We start from the raw sequence: 19,497 nt of genomic DNA, 5'->3' as shown, positions 1-19,497 counted from the left end.
TTGAATGGTCTCTTGCTTACCTTTAAGACAATGGATGAAGGATCTGGTAATAAATATATCGTAGTTTTATAATAATGAATGCGATTCAATATCACTCTGTATACATTACATCAAAATGTCCATAAAATAATGTTCTGTATTATGTTTCAAGAACTAAAAAATTAACATAAATTAATAAAATATTAAATTATTTAACCATTTCTGTATATTATTTACTTTGTCTCATTATCTCTTAACCTTTTGCAAAGAATATTGAAAATATATATGTACAAAGGTAGGTTTTAGGTTTGCGATGCCTCAAGCCAATGGATCCGAAAATGTGGTTCTACAATGTCTGAAAAGATGCAGAGGGAACGGTCGTTCTGAACTGTATGACACGCGATACACAGCACTGCCATTACTTGTGTTCAGATGAGACGTGTTACAGATAATATGCTATGTGTATGTTGACTAAATGGGACATACTCATCGAAAGAAGAAAATAATTACTTTTGTTTTATTCAAAGTCACATTTCAAGTCATAAATATTATATTATTTAATATAATTGTGTAAAAACAGTCCGTCACCTATTATTTTACTATCCATTTGAAATTCTTAACTAGATTTAAAAAATATATATCTATTTTTATATTGTCCAAACCCACTTTCACCCATGCCGTCTGGTTTCTCATTCACCTTTACCTTTCTCAAAATAAGGATTGCCGCAAAATTACCCAATTTTTACACTCCCAAAAAAATATAAAAGATTTTCAAATATTCTTATTTATGTGTATTAAAAAAAAACATAATATTTAATTTCGTCTTGTCAAGTCTCCCAAATCCCAAGAAAATTATTTCAATGTCTTATACAACTGACCCCGGTTTGAATTGTAATAAATTTTACATCACTACTTGTCACAAACAAAAAATCCTAACCTAAACATTTGATTCGAAATTCGAGTGTTTTGTTTTGTTTACTAACTCTGTCAGAACAAGTTATGAGATGACATTAGAAATTACGTCAGGAAAACGGAAATGAAATCAGCATGAGATTCTGAGTCATAATTCTAAACTTCTTTACCTTTCTTTAACAAAAGTCTTTACCTGAGCCAGTCCAAGATTAAAAATGGATAAAGCCGTGAAACCAGAAGTCATACATGAACTAGTGAAAAGTGTTAAATTCCCAATTGTTTTAAAAAATGTATGCTCATGGCCTTTACTAAAATGGTCACTCGAAGAATGGACAAAAAATTTGCCACCAGGTGATCTATCATTCCGATGCAAACCCACGAAATCCACCAAGGAGCCATGTTGGGAAAGAAACTGCCCTACAAAAGATTTGTCATTCCAGAAGTTTATTGAAATAGCGCAATCGGGGACGAAGGATTGGTTTTATTTTGACTATAAATATATACATCAATGGTTTATGGCTGATAGCGAAATTTCTAAGGTGAGCTGATTACATTTTGCTGTTTATAAATATTATTATACCCAAACATCCTTAGAAAATTAGATAACTGCTTATAAACTGGCATACTATGAGACATTAACATATTACACCTTAATTACAATTATTTATGGTAATTGATTCATCAATTTAATTCATATTTACTATATTTTAACACACTAAGGATGTGAAAGGTATTTCTACTTTCTACCCCTTCTATCAATTGTTGCTTAAGGACGGAAAGGGCATTTTTACCTCCTGCGCCGGCCTCATTTCAAAGTCAGAAAAAAGGAATTATTTAATGTTTTATTATGTATCATTCTCTTTGTGAAGGTCTTAACTATATATACATATGTACACAATTATCGAATCCTGTCATCAGCGCTGCACAGAAAAAAACACCCATCCTTAAGGCATTTGTCCACTATACAGAATTACACGGAATTTTACCATCTGGCACGTCAGTTAGTGTTTTATAATGATGATTGGCTTGGATTGGCTTGTGCTTTTGTCCATCTTCTTCGGATCGGTGCGTGAACACGTTGCGCATAAATTCGATCACGCTAAACTGTCGTAGTCGCTTTCATTTTTCAAAACCGGACTGCCGGACGGTGAAATCCCGTGTAGTGGACAAACGCCCTTAGTATGTTAATGACATTCCATGTTCCAGTAATAATTCATTAAAAAAATATATCACTTCTAGAGGAATCTATATATATATTTTTAAAAATTTTAACCATTTTCTTCTCTTGCATTAATGTTATATCATTGTCTTTGACTACGGTTATTAAAAAATTAAATTAATACAATTTTTTTTTCTTCTTTATTTGAAGCAAATATGTTGGGAGGCATTTGGGTTTCCGGAAGCAAAGTCTGCAGAATCAACCCTGTGGGTTGGGAATAACGGAGCTCACACTCCCTGTCATCAGGATACCTACGGACGCAATATTGTTCTCCAAGTACTTGGTAGGTAAGGTATCAATAAAATATTTTAAATTTACGATCAAACATCTTGTTTTAATTATTTTTTCAAACGTTAACCTCTTGAATATCACTAATTATCCAACTTTATTGCGACACGTGTTTCAATACACTCTACAACAATGCTCCTCAACTGAAGTGCCGTGGCACACCGGAGTATCGTGAACACCTTTTTTCAAAATGAATAAATATTATTGACTAAATAATTTTTCTATGGTCTATATATTCCCTCCGCTTCCATAGTGTAATGGTCAGCATGCTCGGCTACCGTTCTGGAGGTCCCGGGTTCGATTCCCAGAGGGGGGTTAAATAAATATAAGTGATTTTTTCACTCTAATATTTATTCAATATTACCCTGGACGGGTACCTGAAGCGGAGGGATGACACCTTTCCTTCGTGTGTTAATGATCAAGATAACACTCCGTTTATATGATGCAGTGCCTATGCTTTATTGGGGTGCGGATAAGGGTTTGAAGAAGATATATTTTACCTATTTATTTTAACTTTTGGTGCGCCGCGGAATTCTAGGAAGAATTTTGGTGTGTCATAGGTGAGAAAAGGTTGCGGACCACTGCTCTACAACATCATGAAACTTTTGATAATGATGTTAAATGCTTTGGAACACATGTCATAATATAATAATTAGTGATATTTTACAAGGCAATGTTAAATTATCAAATGGATAAGTATTACCACAAAGTAACTGCTGAAACATTTAATGAAACATTGGTTTTGTAATTTGAGTAGTTGTCTATTATTTTAAAGTACAGCAGGACCTCTATAATCCGAATGCTAAAAATTGACCCTCTGTTCGGACTAGTGGAGCATTCAGATTACAGTACATAGGATTTGTAGGGTATTTTTTATCAAATAAAACAAACATGTTTTGTGAAATTTTAAATGTGTTTATTCAACTTTTTTAAAGAAATCAAACATTTTACTTGGTCGAGATTTATTTAATGACAAGTGAAAATTTTTGTCTCGCAATTTACGTAAAAGCATTCTCTACAGTGCTCCGCAACCTTTTCCCACCTACGACACACCAAAATTCTTCCTAGAATTCTACAGCACATCAAAAGCTAAAAAATATAGGCCATTGAAAAATTAAACATATTAAATGACATATTAAATATGTGATGAACAATTTTAAAATGTCAAATACATTAATTTGACCGCGGCACACCTGTATCCGGCTCGCGGCACACCGGTTGCGGAGCACTGCTCTACAGGAATATTAGTCTACCACTTAGTCAGCCCATTCTAGGCAGGAATGGGCGTTCAGATTTGGGGGTTCGGATTATAGAGGTCCTGCTGTAGTAAGTTACTGTCAGCTGCGGAGATCTCGACTGATCATTGTTTTTATAAATAATTAAATTTTGATTTCAGAAAACGATGGTTTCTTTTTCCTCCAGAATGTGGTGGTATGAAACCAACTCGAGTACCGTATGAAGAGTCCAGTATTTATAGTCAATTGAATTTTTACTCCCCCCATAATTTAAGCTGCTTTAGTGGTGAGTTCAATAGATTCCTATTTAAAATTTATTTTTAAGTTTGAATTATTCCTTTAAAAAATAATGGTTTAAACATTTTTATAAAAATCCCTATTTTTTGTTGAAAGCTCTTTTATATTTTACCCTATTGTGTATTTTTTACCCAGTGAAAAATTTTTAACCCAAAGGTTTATTACAGGTTATCCCTCTAAAAATTTTATTGGCATGCTTCCAAAAATATCTGTTTATCTAAACTGTTTATGTATGATTCGCACAACTATAAATACTGTCATGTGTTTAGATTTGTTAAAATTTAGTGTCCATTCTCACAATATTGGTACAAATAATTACAGATTTTTTATTTATTAAAGGAATAACCCGCATAATAAGCGTCTATTTTAGAGGCTTGTCTGCAGGTAGGATAATAGGGATAGGGAAGGTAAATGTGAAAAATACATCACCCAGACCAATTGAAAATAAATCTTTCTTGAATTCATTTTGCAATTGGCGGAAATCAAACCCGCGACGCCAGTTTCGCAGTCGAGCGTCTACCCAACTACGCCACGGCGCCTGTTAATTGATGTAATGGTGGACTTATTGTAAGAAGCAATATTTCTTAGTCAATTAATTTATTATTGATCATTTCAGGATTATCTGGATGTCGTATGGTGGTCCTGGATCCCGGAGATGCTTTAGTAGTTCCATACCGCTGGTGGCATTATGTAGAACATGTTTCCGATATTGGCATTGCCATCAATACTTGGATTCCGACTGTGAGCAACTTTGTATTTTTTTAAACCCTTATCTGCACCCAATGGTGCATAGCGCACCGCATCGCATTGACACAGTTTTTTCTCAATCGTTAGTTAAATGAAGGCAAAGCAATCACTCCTGGCTTCAGGGGCCAATCCAGGATTATTAGGACCATATTAAATAAATATTAGAGTGTAAATTCACTAATATTTATTTTCAACCCCCCGCCCCTGGGAATCGAACCCGGGACCTCCAGCACGGTAGCTAAACACGCAAACCATTACACCACGGAGGCGAATTAAATTTTATTTATTTATTAATAAGATATTTCTAAGCCGGTTTTGCGAGATGTGCAAAAGTATGATAGTTTTGCGAGTTATTTAATTTTAGTTTAATATTAGTCCTTATAACATGATTGTGATACGGTCTCATATTAATCTAAAATTTATTAGCTAATACATTTTGAAATATTGCTTTCACTTTGTGTTATTTTTATTATAATTTTTGAATACGTATTTTAGGAAGAATTAGATGTTGAAAGCAGAGTAGAAGAAGCCCTGACAAAACTTATTGTTGCTCAAATATGTAAAGATCTGCCGCAAAAGTGTCTTCCATACATTTTGAATCCCAATGAGGTGAGTTATATATGTCAGTAAACATCAGAAATAGTCATTTTCTATGATTTGTAAACATGAAATTATCTCTATTTTTTTTTCTTCAGGATGATCTCCCAGAGATTCCATTATCTGTAAACATTCTGCAACTTGAAACCACAGTGACTAAGTGTCTCGAACAAAGAGCAAAGCACAATTCTGCTAAAAGGATCAAACTCACCCACCCTGAAAACCCAGTCAGTGCGAGCTCTTCCGGCGGGGACGCCTGCAATAAACTAACTAATAACTTAGATTTAGATAAAATTATAAAGGAAAGTGATAATATCCTAGTTGTTAAAGAAATCTCAAAAAATGATCTCATGGAGTTATTGAAAGAAAACATGGAGAAGCGCAGCATAGAAGAACCGTTAGGAAGCGGTTCGGAAGATGAAGATAACAATGACGAAGAATCCAAATGTGATCATTTCACTAGCGCTATTATACGAGCCATCAGTCAACCAAATATTGTGGAAAATGTTAAAAATTATTTACTTAATGATTTCAATTGACAACTCTTTGGGTTATAATGTTGGTATACCTAATATATGACCATTTGATATTTATATATTTGTAAATACTTTGTTAATAATTGCAAATTTGAAATATCAAATGTTCAAGACAAATTTAAGAAAAAATGTAATTTTTCCTGACAGTTTTTAGAAAGCAAACATGCAATTATTGAACATACAATCATTTTGTGCTAGCTTTCTAAAAACTAGCATTGAATATTCTATCACAAATCTGTCTCCCTTGAACATTTAAAGTTTTGGATTTATAATTGTTCATCTCTTTTACTTACAGATATTCCACGGTAAATCTGACCATTTTTCTATGGAAAAATTCGACTTACTAAGTAAGTGTTGTTTCTTTTTTCCTCATGTATAATTTATTACGACTTAATGCTTTGAGACAGCAGTGGGCAAAATGCTTTATCCTGCCTCCGCGATGATATTTAGTTCAACCAATTTGATTAAACAACAAAAGTTGAAATAAAATACTAATTTGAAATAAAACACTTATCCAAAATAAAGTAATATTCCACGTGTAATAAAAAATATACCTCTGGTGCTAAATATGATATAATTATCATATATACTATATTACAGAAAATTCTTCCAAAAATTTACATATTTTCTTAAAATATGTTTTTTGAGATGATTTTTATTTTTGCAGTTATCCATGTGCAGTGGTTTAAATTAGATTCTCTTTTAATTAGATTGAATGTTCTTTTTTTGTGTGTTTATTTTGCCCCATTTTTAAACAAAAAATATTACATTTCTAATTCAGCCGAGTCTCGAATTTTTCTGACTGTGATTAGGCCCACAATGTTCTATGAAATAATCAATCCTGCCAGCCCACTGAAACGATAGACCACTCCTTATTGAGATTTTAAAAATGGACAGGGAAGATATTATTTTAAAACCTATTAAAAATTCAAATTATATTTACTTTGTTTTAAGTGTAATTTTATGCCTCAAATATAATAAAATTCATATTTATATCGGTAAATATGTATAATATTATGATATTTTCAGTGTGTCCAAATACATGTTCACAAATCTGGATTATCTCCAATTATAGGAGTTATTTTTTGACATCTCATCACAAAGATGAAGAAGAATATGGAAGTCTGGGCATTTACGGGTCTGACGACCGTCATAGGCCTATGACGGTCTATAAACCAGTCTATGACGGCCGTCATCCTCCTAAAATGCCCAGACTTCCATATTCTTCTTCATCTTTGATAAGATGTCAAAAAACAATATAATATTTTAAATTTGTAATTCAAATATTTCTTCTAATTTTCTATTTTGAGTTAGTGTTGTTAATTTTTGTGTTATTTTAATTATATGATTTATCGGCGAAGATTCAAAATTTACTAGTCGTCAGTTGGCAATATTCATTAAGAAGTCAATATTAATGATTATTTGGCGTAGATACAAAATTTGCTAGTCATCAGTTGGAAATATTTATTACGAAGTCAATATGAATGATTAATTTGCGTGGACACAAAATTTACAAGTGTCAGTTGGAAATATTCATTGAGAAGTCAATATAAATGATTAATTGGCATGGATACAAAATTTACTAGTCGTCAAGTTGGAAATATTCATTAAGAAGTCAATATTAATGATTAATTGGCGTGACAAATTAACTAGTCGTCAGATGAAAATATTCGTTAAGAAGTCAATATAGTTATTTTATAGAATTTTATGATTTCGTTGGTAGATGGTGTTATAATTTAGACTTGGTGTGTTTGTGCACTGCACAGAATTTTATCATCCGGCACTTCAGTTAGCATGATAAAACGGAAGATTGGCTTGTGCTTTTGTCTTTCTTTCTTCGGATCGGTGCGCTTTGATCATGCTAAACTGTTGTTGCTTTTATTTTTTAAAACCGGACTGCCGGACGGTAAAATTCCTTGTAGTGCACAAGCTCTCTTATTGTTTCTTAACCTTGAATCATCAATGAATACATAATTATTTTTTTTCTGCTTAAAATGCAAGATTTTTTGTTTTGAAGCTGTATACTTTTTTTGAAGATGATTCGACACTCAAAAATGAAACCAACATCTATGAACACTATTTAATAAATAAAAAATGAAAAATTCTTGCTTCATCATCGACATAGCAGTCAATGTTGTATTTAGCTAAATGAAAAAATCTACTCAACCATTTAATGTTAGGCTTTTATTTAATTTATATTATGTAAATAAAAACCGTAATTTTTATTTCTACGAGTAAGAACACAAAAATATCTTTAAAAATATTACATAATTCTTAAAGTACAAGAAACACTTGTTATAATAATAACATTTCACTTTTATGGGTGTCTCAACTTGATATGAAATATTTTTTATTTAAATTTTAATATACTCGGTAAATAATACTACTTCTCAAATCTTTTGTGACACTATAGATTTTAGGAAACAGTGACACTTACCAAGTTTAATTCAAATTAAAAATGGATAGATATTATCGCAAAATGACTGCCAAATCAATTCATGAAATTATTGATATGAAACATCTATCATTATTTTTATATGAATGAACTTGGAAGTCTGAGGATTCCAGGACTGGCATTTGGCTGGCTTAAGCGATCACTTAATACACTTCTGTAACATTCATCATTCTGCCCATTATTGAACATACATGCAATAGCATAAATATTTATGGCGAACCGTACATTAGTGTATTGTTTAAGCCAGCCAAATGCCAGGTCATAAGCTCAGAATGCTCAGACTTCCATCTTCTTTCATATAAAAATAGCGATGTTACATATCAAGTTGAGACGTCTATAATATTGACATATCAGCCGAAGGTTGAATAATCCAGTGTCTGATATAATAAATAATAGTAAAATTGTTTACATTTCACATGACTTTTTTTTCGTTCTTGAGTTATGTACATCTTAAAAAAGCATAAGTTATTATTATTCAATATATTGTTACCCTTTGGATGCACAAATTAACCTAAGTTAGGTAATTAATTTTGCATTTAAAGAATTATAAATTCTGAAAATAAACGTTTAAAGAATTGTAAATTTTTGAAGTAAATAATAAAATAAATATATGCAGGAGTCGAACAACCTTATTAAATCATATAATTGCAATTCACGTCTTTATTATTTTTATTTTTTTAATAATATATTTTTGTTTAAAGCATTTGAAGACATTCAATTTAATTTCAATTACATTGTAATTTTTACTGTTACAAGATCTTAATCTGATTTATTATTAAAAATAAATGATTTAAATAATTTTTCTGTAGTACTCATTCAACTTTCTTAGGCTTTTTGACGAGATAAGCTTTTCTGTAAAAGTCGCAGAATAACAAAACCATAAATAAATTTTGCGGTATCAACACGATGGAGGGAAATTTAGGGTAGTCACATTTTTCCACCAGAAAGACAGCGCTGAAGTGCAGAAAGAGTATTCCAAATTGAATCTAAAATAAAATTAAACACATATTTTGATGGCTTAAGGAATAAATATTTTAATGGTTCAATTAAAAATTCATCCAATATTATTATTTGCAAAAATATGCAGTTATCATAATTCTTACAAAAATGTTTTTTTTTTAAAAACTAATTTGGTTTTCATTCAATGAATGAGGAAGATTTTTTTGTTATTTGTAAATAATTGTGTTATATTGACAGTGCTATGATTTTTTAAAGTTAGAACTAGAAGGAACTGAAACGTCACACAGGCTTTGTGAGTCAAACTAATGTAAAATAATTTGTGTCACAACAAAAGAGAATGTTCCTTTGCAAGATTAGTTAATATTACAAGTCTGTATTTTGTAGGTAATATTTATAGTGGAATATTTATTATTTGTGGTGGAAATGTACTGCAAATGAAAAAACTGTGACTAAGCAACATCATCTTTTGTAATGGTTGTAGTGTTGTAACACACAGATACACTTCATTTAAAAAATCATAGCCATACACATTTTTACACATTATAATGTTTATTGACATGTGGAAGGTAGCAACAGTGTCAAAAGAGCCTCTCTTCCATAGTTTTTTTGAGTGGCTTTTTTATTCTCATCCCATTTTTTTGTGTATATCTCTGACTCTTCGGTATTAACATTAATTAAATGAAATTATCCAGAGCATTGGTCTGTATGTTCCCGATAGTTACCTAAGACAGCGTCGGCATAGATTGTTTCACATTCCTATACACAGGACCAACCTGCCGATGGTTATGCCTGTAGGAAGAGCTACCGCTATGTTGAACAATATCACATTGGATATTGATCTGTTCCATGTGTCCGAAGGAGTTTTCCGAAGCGAGATTCTTCTACACATTTAACAAGAGTCTTCTTGTGTAATTTTTAATTTGTTTTTTTAATGTATACGCCTTAAATGTTTGTTTGTAATGTATATATTAATTATTGAATAAATTGAATTGAATTGAATTGAACATTAGGCATACTCTCTTCATAAATCATGTTTTAGAGAGGTCTCACCCACACTTATGGAGCAAATGACATTATTTTTACCTATAATTGTGAGCAAAAGTTGTCTATAACATGATTTACCGGAATCAGCAGATGATTTTGGCTCGGCATAAGTTATAAATTTTTGTACAACTTACAATTTGAACTTGAGTGACATGTTTCTTCCACCACGCAGAGCGCTTGTAGGACTCATCATATGCGGTCAGTAAATAGTAAAAGTACATAACAATGTGTACACAAGAATTAAGTAGAATCAGGAATGTACCGTGTCCTCCTGAAATACGATATTAAATTAGAATAGCCACCTAAAATTTGTGATGCATACTTACTGCTATTTATACTAGGTAAATATTTTAAGGCCAATGCTCCTAAAAATATTGACCAAACTTCATTTAGAGTTTTTTTAAATAATTTATGAGATGTATAAATAAAGTTAGTGATTTATAAATTATTAAATGAAAAATCATGATGTTAGTGCTTACATTATTGAATGGATACATATATGTTTCATACACAATTGAATCGTTTGAATTCGATTTGTATGTAATGTCAATTTTATTCCCAAATGTAGACATGAATGATTTAACCTTATTGTATCGCAATAAAACCCTAGCTAATGTTAAATGTTAAAACATTTCATTATTATTGTATTAAAGATAATATTTCCAAAACATTTGTGTTTCCTAGGAATGACAAAAATATTTTTCTGCATATTTGTGCGTATTTCATTAAGCTTTATAGATTTTAATGCTTTTCAAAGTTTTATGTTTTAAAATCAATTGAATTAATTATTAAGAATACCTGGAAGCCATTTAACAATACTCCAAGATAATACAACCATTCCAGTGTGATGGTATACATGTAAAAATGATACCTGATTCTGTTTTTTCCGCATTACGAAGAATACCTGAAAATATACAAATCATATAGAATAGAAAAATGTGTATATATTTTTTTAAATTCCTTAGAAAAAAGAAAATTTGTCTTACCGTGTCAAGAAGGTCTGCTAATTTGATAATAAAATATCCGTAGCAAAATTTTCTCGCAATATCTATTGCTATTGTACTGTTAGAGTAATTAACAGGTTCACATATCAATTTGTAGTCATTTCCCCATGCTAAAACTAATCCCTGAAAAAAAATATAAATCGGATTAAATTAAATATTGAAGACATTGGATAAAGGCAATAAAGGATCAAGTTTAAATAAAAATTACTAATATAGCTTGATAAAACTTTCTTTTAATTTTACGGGGTGGTTAATAGTACAAATGACTTGTTAATCTAATAACTATCTCTGCGATATCTCCGCATAAGAGGCAAAGGAAATACATGTACCGAATAACATCAACGATAATAATACTGGAGTAATTCAAATAACATCATAATTGGATAATATCTATATTTATCTTACGTATTAATTTTAAATCAAACACAGATTTTTGATTCAAACGAATGCCCTAACATTCGTTTGATAATGCCCTAACAAGGCGAAACAATTGTCACAATATTAATTTTTGATGTGTTTTTGTTAATAAAATACATCTTAGTAGACTCAAAAAATCCGTGTTTGATTTAAAATTAATTCATAAATTAAAATGGAGTTCTACAAATTAAACGCCAAATCAATAAATAATATCTATATTTGTCACTAGTTACGCAAAATTAATTTGTAAGCAGTTTTTTACTATTATTATTCAAGGTATTATTATCACAGTGATTTATTATATGGTTGTATTGAATTCAAACATAAACATTATTTTTCACATTTTGAATTTGTAGTTTATCCTTGTAAAGACAGGATTTTAAATTATCATTTGCCTTATTTATCATTTGTTTATGAATGTTTAAATATTTTTTACATTTTTAAACCAGGAATAGTTGATAAAGAATTATGTACTTCATAAATATTATAGAGCTAAATAATATATTTATTTTTTTAATGTGTAAAAAGAACTAACAGGCCGGCACTAGCCCACTGGAAAAGGGAAAGAGCCAGCCTTATGCATTTATATGTACGCCTCCGTAGTGTAATGGTCAGTACGCTCGGCTACCGTTCTGGAGGTTCCGGGATCAATACCCAGGGGGGGTCAAATAAATATAAGTGATTTTTTCACAGTAATATTTATTCAATATTACCCTGGACTGGTACCTAAAGCGGAGGGCAGATCACCTTTCCTTCATGTGTAAACGATCAAGATAACTCTGCGTTTATATGACGCAGTGCCCTATGCACCATTGGGGTGCGGATAAGGGTTTTATTATTATTATTATAATAAAGCAATGTGTATTTGCAAACTGTGCTCATGAAATATGACATTTTAATATGTTTTTTTTTTTGATAATGCAAAAATACTGTATGGTATTTATGGTTACTTGTATTGGGAATTTTTATACAAACATGATGAAGAAAAATGCAGAAAAAAATCATATTGATTATATGTAGGTACATACAAAAATATAAAATGAACAATGGAAATATAAATTTTGATTCAATTTATATTTTTTGTGGAGAAGTAAATTATTTTGTTATTACATATTGTTATTACAGTATCATGATAAAATATTTTAATTTTATTTTGGATTATGTGTTATGTTGCGTACATTGATCTAGGAAAACAACTTATTATTTCATTTTTACATTTTAAAATAATCAATGTCGAAAATTTCTTCTAACCCTTATCCGTACCCAATGGTGCATAGGCAACTGTATCATATTAATGCAATATTATCTTGATTGTTACTTATATGAAGGCAAGGTGATCACTCCTGCGCTTCGGGGACCAGTCGAGGGTGATATTAAATAAATAATAGAGTGTAAAATCACAAATATTTAGTTGCACCCCCCTCTGGGAATCGAACCCGGGACCTCCAGCATGGTAGCTTAACACGCTAACCATTACACCACGGGGGACAAAAAAAGCTACTTGTCACTTTACTGAAGTGTCAAATATGTATTGCTTTAATACAGGAACTATTTATTACATTAGTATTCAGTGCTACAAACTATAAAGTTACAGAAAAGTATTATATGTATTTGTATTTGCATAAGTCGCAGAGGTCAAATTTAACTGAATGAATTATTTTGTAACTTTTCCGCTTCTGTAATATTACCGCTGATGAAAATGGTTTTACCGCTTTTAACACAATTACATAACATCGCCATAAAAGGAAAAATTCACATATCTTAGCTCGAAATTGGAAACCCACTAACTACTTTGGTCTTGAGTTAAAAAATATAAAATAAATTTGTAAAATGTTTACCTGGTACACTGTGTAGAAACATGCTACAATTTGTACCACATTAAATACTATGAGTGTGTATTTGAGTGAAAAGGGTTTCCTATGTTCCATCAACCTAGGTCCTAAAGTGAACACTGAGTAGAGGTAGATTCCTAATATTGTAATACCAGGAATCGGACTGCTCATGAGAAACCAATCATTGGTTCTTGGATCTGCAAAACACAAATTGAATTATGTAAATATTACAGTTGAGGAAGCATAGTTAACTACAAAATTGGCAATGTTCTCACTTAATAACTTAATTTCAGTTTCAAATGCAAGCTGAGTGGACTGAAATTTATATCAAATAAAAGAAAGAAAAAATATATACGTATATGTTTATTAAAAAAATTCTTTTAAAAACTTTTTATATCTATTTTTTAATGACATGACATCACAATTTTTCCAGGACATCGGCCTGACCTTATGGAGTTTATTGTATGCATATGTACTATGAATATAATGAGGCTGATGAAAAAAATTGTTTAATTTCTCAGTCATTATAATGTCCACTGACATAGTCATTGTTTCTCTTTTTTTAAATAATTAAAACTAGCAATTGTTTGAATCTTATTCAAGTTCTTGCATTAAAAAATATGTAATTATGAATTTTAAAAAAAATATTAAAAATCATTTGATTTTTTTTTTTTTTAAAATTGTAACATCCAAACTATAAAACAAATATGCATATATCAAATAAATTTATGCAGTGAAATGTAATTATATATAAAATAATTATCTCTTATCCGCACCCCAATGGTGCATAGGGCACTGCATCATATAAATGCAGTGTTATCTTGATCGTTAACACATGAAAGAAAGGTGATCAGCCCTCCGCTTCAGGTGCCAGTCCAGGGTAAAATTGAATAAATATTAGAGTGAAAAAATCACTTATATTTTTTTGATCCCTCCCCCTGGGAATCAAACCCGGGACCTCCAGAACGGTAGCCGAGCATGCTGACCATTACACTACAGAGGCGGAGATAATATCACATTTTATAAAATTAAAAAAAAAAACACTTGTTAAATTTCCTAATTGATTATAAATCTTTATGGAAAAACAAGATATAAGGGAACAATTAATTCATTATGCTATGTAACTTAAAAATGATCAAGCTCTACACTAATTCATTAATAAATGATAAATTAATTAATGTTTATAAACCACTCACCGCTGATATCATCATTTAAAAAGTTATATAACCGCACTAATTTCCCTAAAATAACTGCCATTTTTAAATATGTTGAGTTTTAAAACCTTAAAAAAAACCAAACCACTTTAAACCAATGCTCGATGTACACTGAGCAAATTCACATTACCACCATACAAAAATGGTTTTAATGACATGGATGCTCTTTAACCTGTTGGATTAATTATTTCATGCGTATTACGTTGATATAACACGCCTTATGTATTCCAATTTCACTTAACTTCAGAAATGCCTCGAGGCATGTTAATATACATATTCGTATTTAAATTACATTTATAGTATTCGGTTTTTCCTTTTCAATTTTCATAATTTCATTAATTGGACAAGTAAAATGTTGTTCAATCAACATTCCAAAAATTTTAAACTTGTAAATTTATTGGTATTTAACATTATTTCGTCATGCGTTGCAATCATTAAATGCACTGCATAATGTTATGTTTCCAGACTATTAACATTTATATGTAAAGTTCTGTTGGTTCTTGATGCTTTCATTCATTTATTTTGTAGTAACTTTGTAGTATGTTTTTATCCATCTTGGAATAAAATTAAATTTATTAAACTGTGCATTGAAACTCAGGCCGAATAACAATACAATTTAATAAAATGGAAATCCGTCTTTAGATATTTAAAAAGAGTAAAACAATATGTCTGTTTACTATGGTAATTGCATATATTTTTATTTTTTTATTTATTTTATTTGTTCGGGAATCGTACAGCTTTACATTTAAAATAGTATATTAAAAAAAAAATTGTTACAAAAATAAAGCCAATTAAAAAATTACATATTTATGTTATAATAACTATTAAAACCACTAAAGATAAAAAAAGTGTGCGAGTGTGTCTGTGTAAAATGAAAGGGAGTAAAAGGGTAAGGGTATGGTATAAAAATTAGATTTTGCAGGAAGGAAAAAGCATATATAGCAGTTATGTCCTTCACCTTTAAGGTACCTACTAGTTAGTTAGTACCTTAATTTACGTCATCCTCTTTCACTTTAATTTATGTCATTTGTATTCCTTCAAATATATTTTACTCTTCTAGCCAAGATTTTGAGATTGCATTGTCATCATATACTATATTATCAATTTGATACATTCGGTACAAAGAGGGGTCATAAAAAGAAGAAAAATCATCATGACATAACATTGACTTGCTGCTCTTTTTTTTTAATGCTGGTGTAGAGTATATGTCAGAACTCTAAATTTTAAACCTGCCTTTGCATTAAAATAAAAACATATTATCCTTACTCAATGGTGCATAGGGCACTATAGTGCCATATGGTATACCATAATGACCTAGTGCTATCTTGATCTTTAATTACATGAAAACAAGGTGGTCAGTCTGGCACTTCAGGTTCACCAGCCCAGGGTGATATCTAATAAATATCGGAGTGAAAATCACTATCCATATTTCTATATTATTGTCATATGTAAGGGTAGCTATAATCCGGTTGTACTATACCATTATTCTATGTGACAATTTTGTAATCTGAGTAATATTGTTAGATACTGGCCGGCCAAATCACTTGCATTAGTGTGTTTAGACATTAGGTTTATTGTTATCTCTTTAATTATCTCTTTTTCTCTTGCGTAATTAGAATAGAGAGAAAGAGACCAAACAAAAGCAATTAGGGCTAGACCTCAACGACCAGAAATAGATAGAAGAAGAATGAATCGCATATGGAAAAATTAAATGACAGTGACAAGTATGGCGCGTGTCACATTAAGAATAATTATTGTTATAACAAAAGAAATTCATGACGATACTGACAGAGATAGAATTTGTCGCTCATATATTAGTAACTAACGAGTGAGAAATATGTGTATATGAAAACGAAATGACAATGAAAAGATACACGCTGAAAAATACTAAAGAGAAGAAAAATTTAAGTGGCTACAAATGTAGTCAGATGATAAAATATTGCATTTTTAAGTGTCAAGCGATTTGCATTATATTGCAGATACTTGTGTATATATGATATATCGCTCACTCCTTTCAAGAACGTCATAAATCAAAAAACTTGATTTTTCAGGAGAACGTTTTCAGAGTTTGAAAATATAATACAATGTATTAAAAATAAATATCAAGCCACTTATTGAACTTTTTACTGTGCAACAGATCTTTTAAAGTAAAACCTAAAGGTTTTTTCTCCATTTGAAAAATATTTGGTATTTAAAAAAAAATAATTAAACAATACCTTTTCATCAAAATTAAAAACAAACACTTTCTGCCCTGTAGCGGGTAGATAATAAGTTAAAAATATGCTGCTTTTGCTGGGATATAGTACATTTTCTTAGCATTCCGAAAACAAGCACAACTGAAAATTGACGATTTTTGATTTATGACGTTCTTGAAAGGAGTGAGCGATATATATTATAAGGGTGATCGGGTGATCCCCATATTTAAATTAATTGAATTTATTTGGTTACTTTCATAGTAATAGCATTGCCACTTGCACTTATTTATTTAAAAAAATCGAGTAAACTTATCTTAAATACAAATAATTAATCATGTACATCACGGGTTCCCAATCTTTTTCAACCCGCGGCGCACTTACAAGCTTAGTATTTTGTCACGGCACCCTACATTAGTAAGCTATTTGGAATAGATATAGTGACTATATATTGGATCTTTCAATAAAGACTTTCAATCTTTCACAGTTAATATCGACCATATTGTTGATGCTACATCTCTGACACACACATTGTTTTATTAAAATTTAAAGAAAGAAAGCACTTAATGAAAGATCCTGTATATATTATAGTCGAAAGAAATAGATACAATACCTACAGTAATAATAGTTGGGCAGATGGGCACAAAAATTAAAACATCCACAATATGAAATTGAGTTTTATTATATTTATAAGAATTCAAAATTGAAACGGAGAACAACAAAAAATTAAATATTTGTGGTTTCGGATAATGATAGAGGATCGACTCACGGCGCCCCTCTTTACTTTCTACGGCGCACCAGGGCGCCGCGGCGCACACTTTGGGAACCCCTGATGTACATTATGAAAACAAACCGATATCTAGAGGTTGTACTAAAGCAATTTGTGTAATCTCTACATACCAGTTTGATTTAAATTATAAATAAAACACTTGTTTTTATCACTTGAGTATTATATTTTGTTATAACTAGTTTCGGAAGCTTCACATGATCCATCTACAGGTTCAAATATAAACTGTTTATATTTAACCTGTAGATTGAAGCATCTGTAGATTCCGAAACTAGTCGTAAAAAAATATAATACTCAAGTGGTAAGAAAACAAGTGTTTTATTTATAATTTTATGGTGTCGTACCACAAAGTAAAAACGAGTGTATTATTTATAATTTAAGCATGTCGTACAACTAAGTGAATGCCTAATGATAATAAATAACCAGTTTGTTTTCAAAATGCACGCAATTAATTATTTTTTATAAAATCAGCCGTAAATGAGTAGACTTAATAATGTTTTTTTTTTTAATTAATTTGTTTTATTATTAAATTTTTGATATAATTTTTTCAAACCAAAATGTAATAAATAGGCCTAAAACTATCATTAATATTTTATGATATGTTTTGACTTCTTTATATGTTCCATATTTAGATTATTTGAATTGGTGGTAATAGTAATATTATTTAGAAACAGACATAAAGTAGAGTGACTTTACATGCTAAATTTGTATGGAAAACCAGACAAGCACTGAAACAGTGAGTAATCTACCACCCTACATATACGAACGTACGTGATACGCGCGGTTTTTCTTCACAATTCCGCGCTAACCCGTATGACCTACGCACACGAGAAAAGATATCTGTTCCAAAAATATTTAATACGTACCGGATACACTGACACATTTTTGTCAGGTTTCACACCTGATAAATTGATACCTTTGTAAAAAAATATGCCTGAAAATAACCTGAAGGTAGGGTGGTTAATATGAAACCTTTAAATTATTATTTATTTAATATTATCCTTGACTGGTACCTGAAGCGGAGGGCTGATCACCTTTGCTTCATGTGTTAACTATCAAAATAACACTGCGTTTATATGATGCAGTGCTCTATGCACCATCGGGTGCAGATAAAGGTTTGAAGAAGAAGAAATTATAATTTTATTTTTAATATTCAATCAATTTCAGCTTCCGTGATACACTTTTCCTTAAAGGTAAATAATGATTCATCTATTTTTACGGTTGATCGGGTGAAATAAAATGACACATCTTCTTTTTCAGTTTTTATTTTGAAAATATTTAAAATATTGCAAAACTTTAAAAATACAAATATATATATATATATAAACATATCACAAGAAAATGTATTTTCTTTTAACATCGTTATATTTTTACTTAAAATCTTTTTTTTTGTAAATTAATTTATCATTTCGTAGGAACAATATAAACAATTGTAAAAATGAGACATTTTGTGCGCTATCATATTTGATTTGTGAATATTATTTTATTATGATTTTTTTTTTAAATGATAAATTATATTTTGTGTACCTATTAATATTTGTTTCCGGTTATTATGAAGCTGTAATGATGTTCTTATTTGTTGACCTTAGAGACAGCACTGCATAAGCTATTGATAACCAGATAGACAAATAAGAATGTCGATACGCAGATCCAGAAGAAAATAATTACAATATGAAGGAGTGTATTAATCTAAGAAGTTTAATCAAAAATAAATTTAAAAATACATATTTTTATTCACACCACATAAAAATAACAGCGTGTATGTATTTATCACTTAATCTT

General features: G+C 30.3%; 2 protein-coding genes across 3 annotated transcripts; one reads left to right on the top strand and one right to left on the bottom strand.

The window, feature by feature from the left end:
- The first annotated feature begins 870 nt into the window (after positions 1-870).
- Positions 871-6,595, top strand: HSPBAP1 (HSPB1 associated protein 1). Its single transcript, XM_088262991.1, has 6 exons — positions 871-1,430; positions 2,261-2,397; positions 3,795-3,919; positions 4,547-4,671; positions 5,173-5,286; positions 5,373-6,595. The coding sequence occupies exons 1-6, from the start codon at positions 1,107-1,109 to the stop codon at positions 5,811-5,813; spliced, it is 1,266 nt and encodes a 421-aa protein (XP_088119117.1). The 5' UTR covers positions 871-1,106; the 3' UTR covers positions 5,814-6,595.
- Positions 6,596-7,784: 1,189 nt separating this feature from the next.
- On the bottom strand, positions 7,785-14,944 carry LOC148307683 (very long chain fatty acid elongase 7-like). Of its 2 annotated transcripts, none has more exons than XM_088262988.1 (6): positions 14,719-14,944; positions 13,529-13,719; positions 11,256-11,396; positions 11,068-11,173; positions 10,404-10,540; positions 7,785-9,251 (listed from the first exon to the last, which is right to left on the bottom strand). In XM_088262988.1, exons 1-6 carry the CDS (start codon positions 14,777-14,779, stop codon positions 9,078-9,080), a joined length of 810 nt encoding a protein of 269 aa, XP_088119114.1. In that variant the 5' UTR covers positions 14,780-14,944; the 3' UTR covers positions 7,785-9,077. The 2 variants fall into 2 exon arrangements, with proteins under 2 accessions (XP_088119114.1, XP_088119115.1); XM_088262989.1 differs by lacking the exon at positions 14,719-14,944 and adding an exon at positions 13,798-14,053.
- Between the last annotated feature and the right edge of the window lie 4,553 nt (positions 14,945-19,497).

Source organism: Brachycentrus maculatus, unplaced genomic scaffold (genome assembly GCF_059751285.1).
Source record: "Brachycentrus maculatus isolate JH-2025_06_01 unplaced genomic scaffold, ASM5975128v1 h1tg000195l, whole genome shotgun sequence".
NCBI classification, from domain to species: Eukaryota; Metazoa; Arthropoda; class Insecta; order Trichoptera; family Brachycentridae; genus Brachycentrus; species Brachycentrus maculatus.
The sequence above is the reverse complement of the archived record's forward strand: the minus strand, read 5'-3'. Positions and strand labels throughout refer to the sequence as shown.

Bases quoted from the DNA above. Each gene is read 5' to 3' on its own strand.
- HSPBAP1 (XM_088262991.1), top strand. From the start codon at position 1,107: ATGGATAAAGCCGTGAAACCAGAAGTCATACATGAACTAGTGAAAAGT. The intron at 1,431-2,260 runs GTGAGCTGATTA...CTTTATTTGAAG, and splicing joins CTGATAGCGAAATTTCTAAG to CAAATATGTTGGGAGGCATT. The intron at 4,672-5,172 runs GTGAGCAACTTT...TACGTATTTTAG, and splicing joins TCAATACTTGGATTCCGACT to GAAGAATTAGATGTTGAAAG.
- LOC148307683 (XM_088262988.1), bottom strand. From the start codon at position 14,779: ATGGCAGTTATTTTAGGGAAATTAGTGCGGTTATATAACTTTTTAAAT. The intron at 10,541-11,067 runs GTATTCTTAATA...ATCGTATTTCAG, and splicing joins TATTGTTAAATGGCTTCCAG to GAGGACACGGTACATTCCTG. The intron at 9,252-10,403 runs GTAAGTTGTACA...ATTTTATTTTAG, and splicing joins ATGTCACTCAAGTTCAAATT to ATTCAATTTGGAATACTCTT.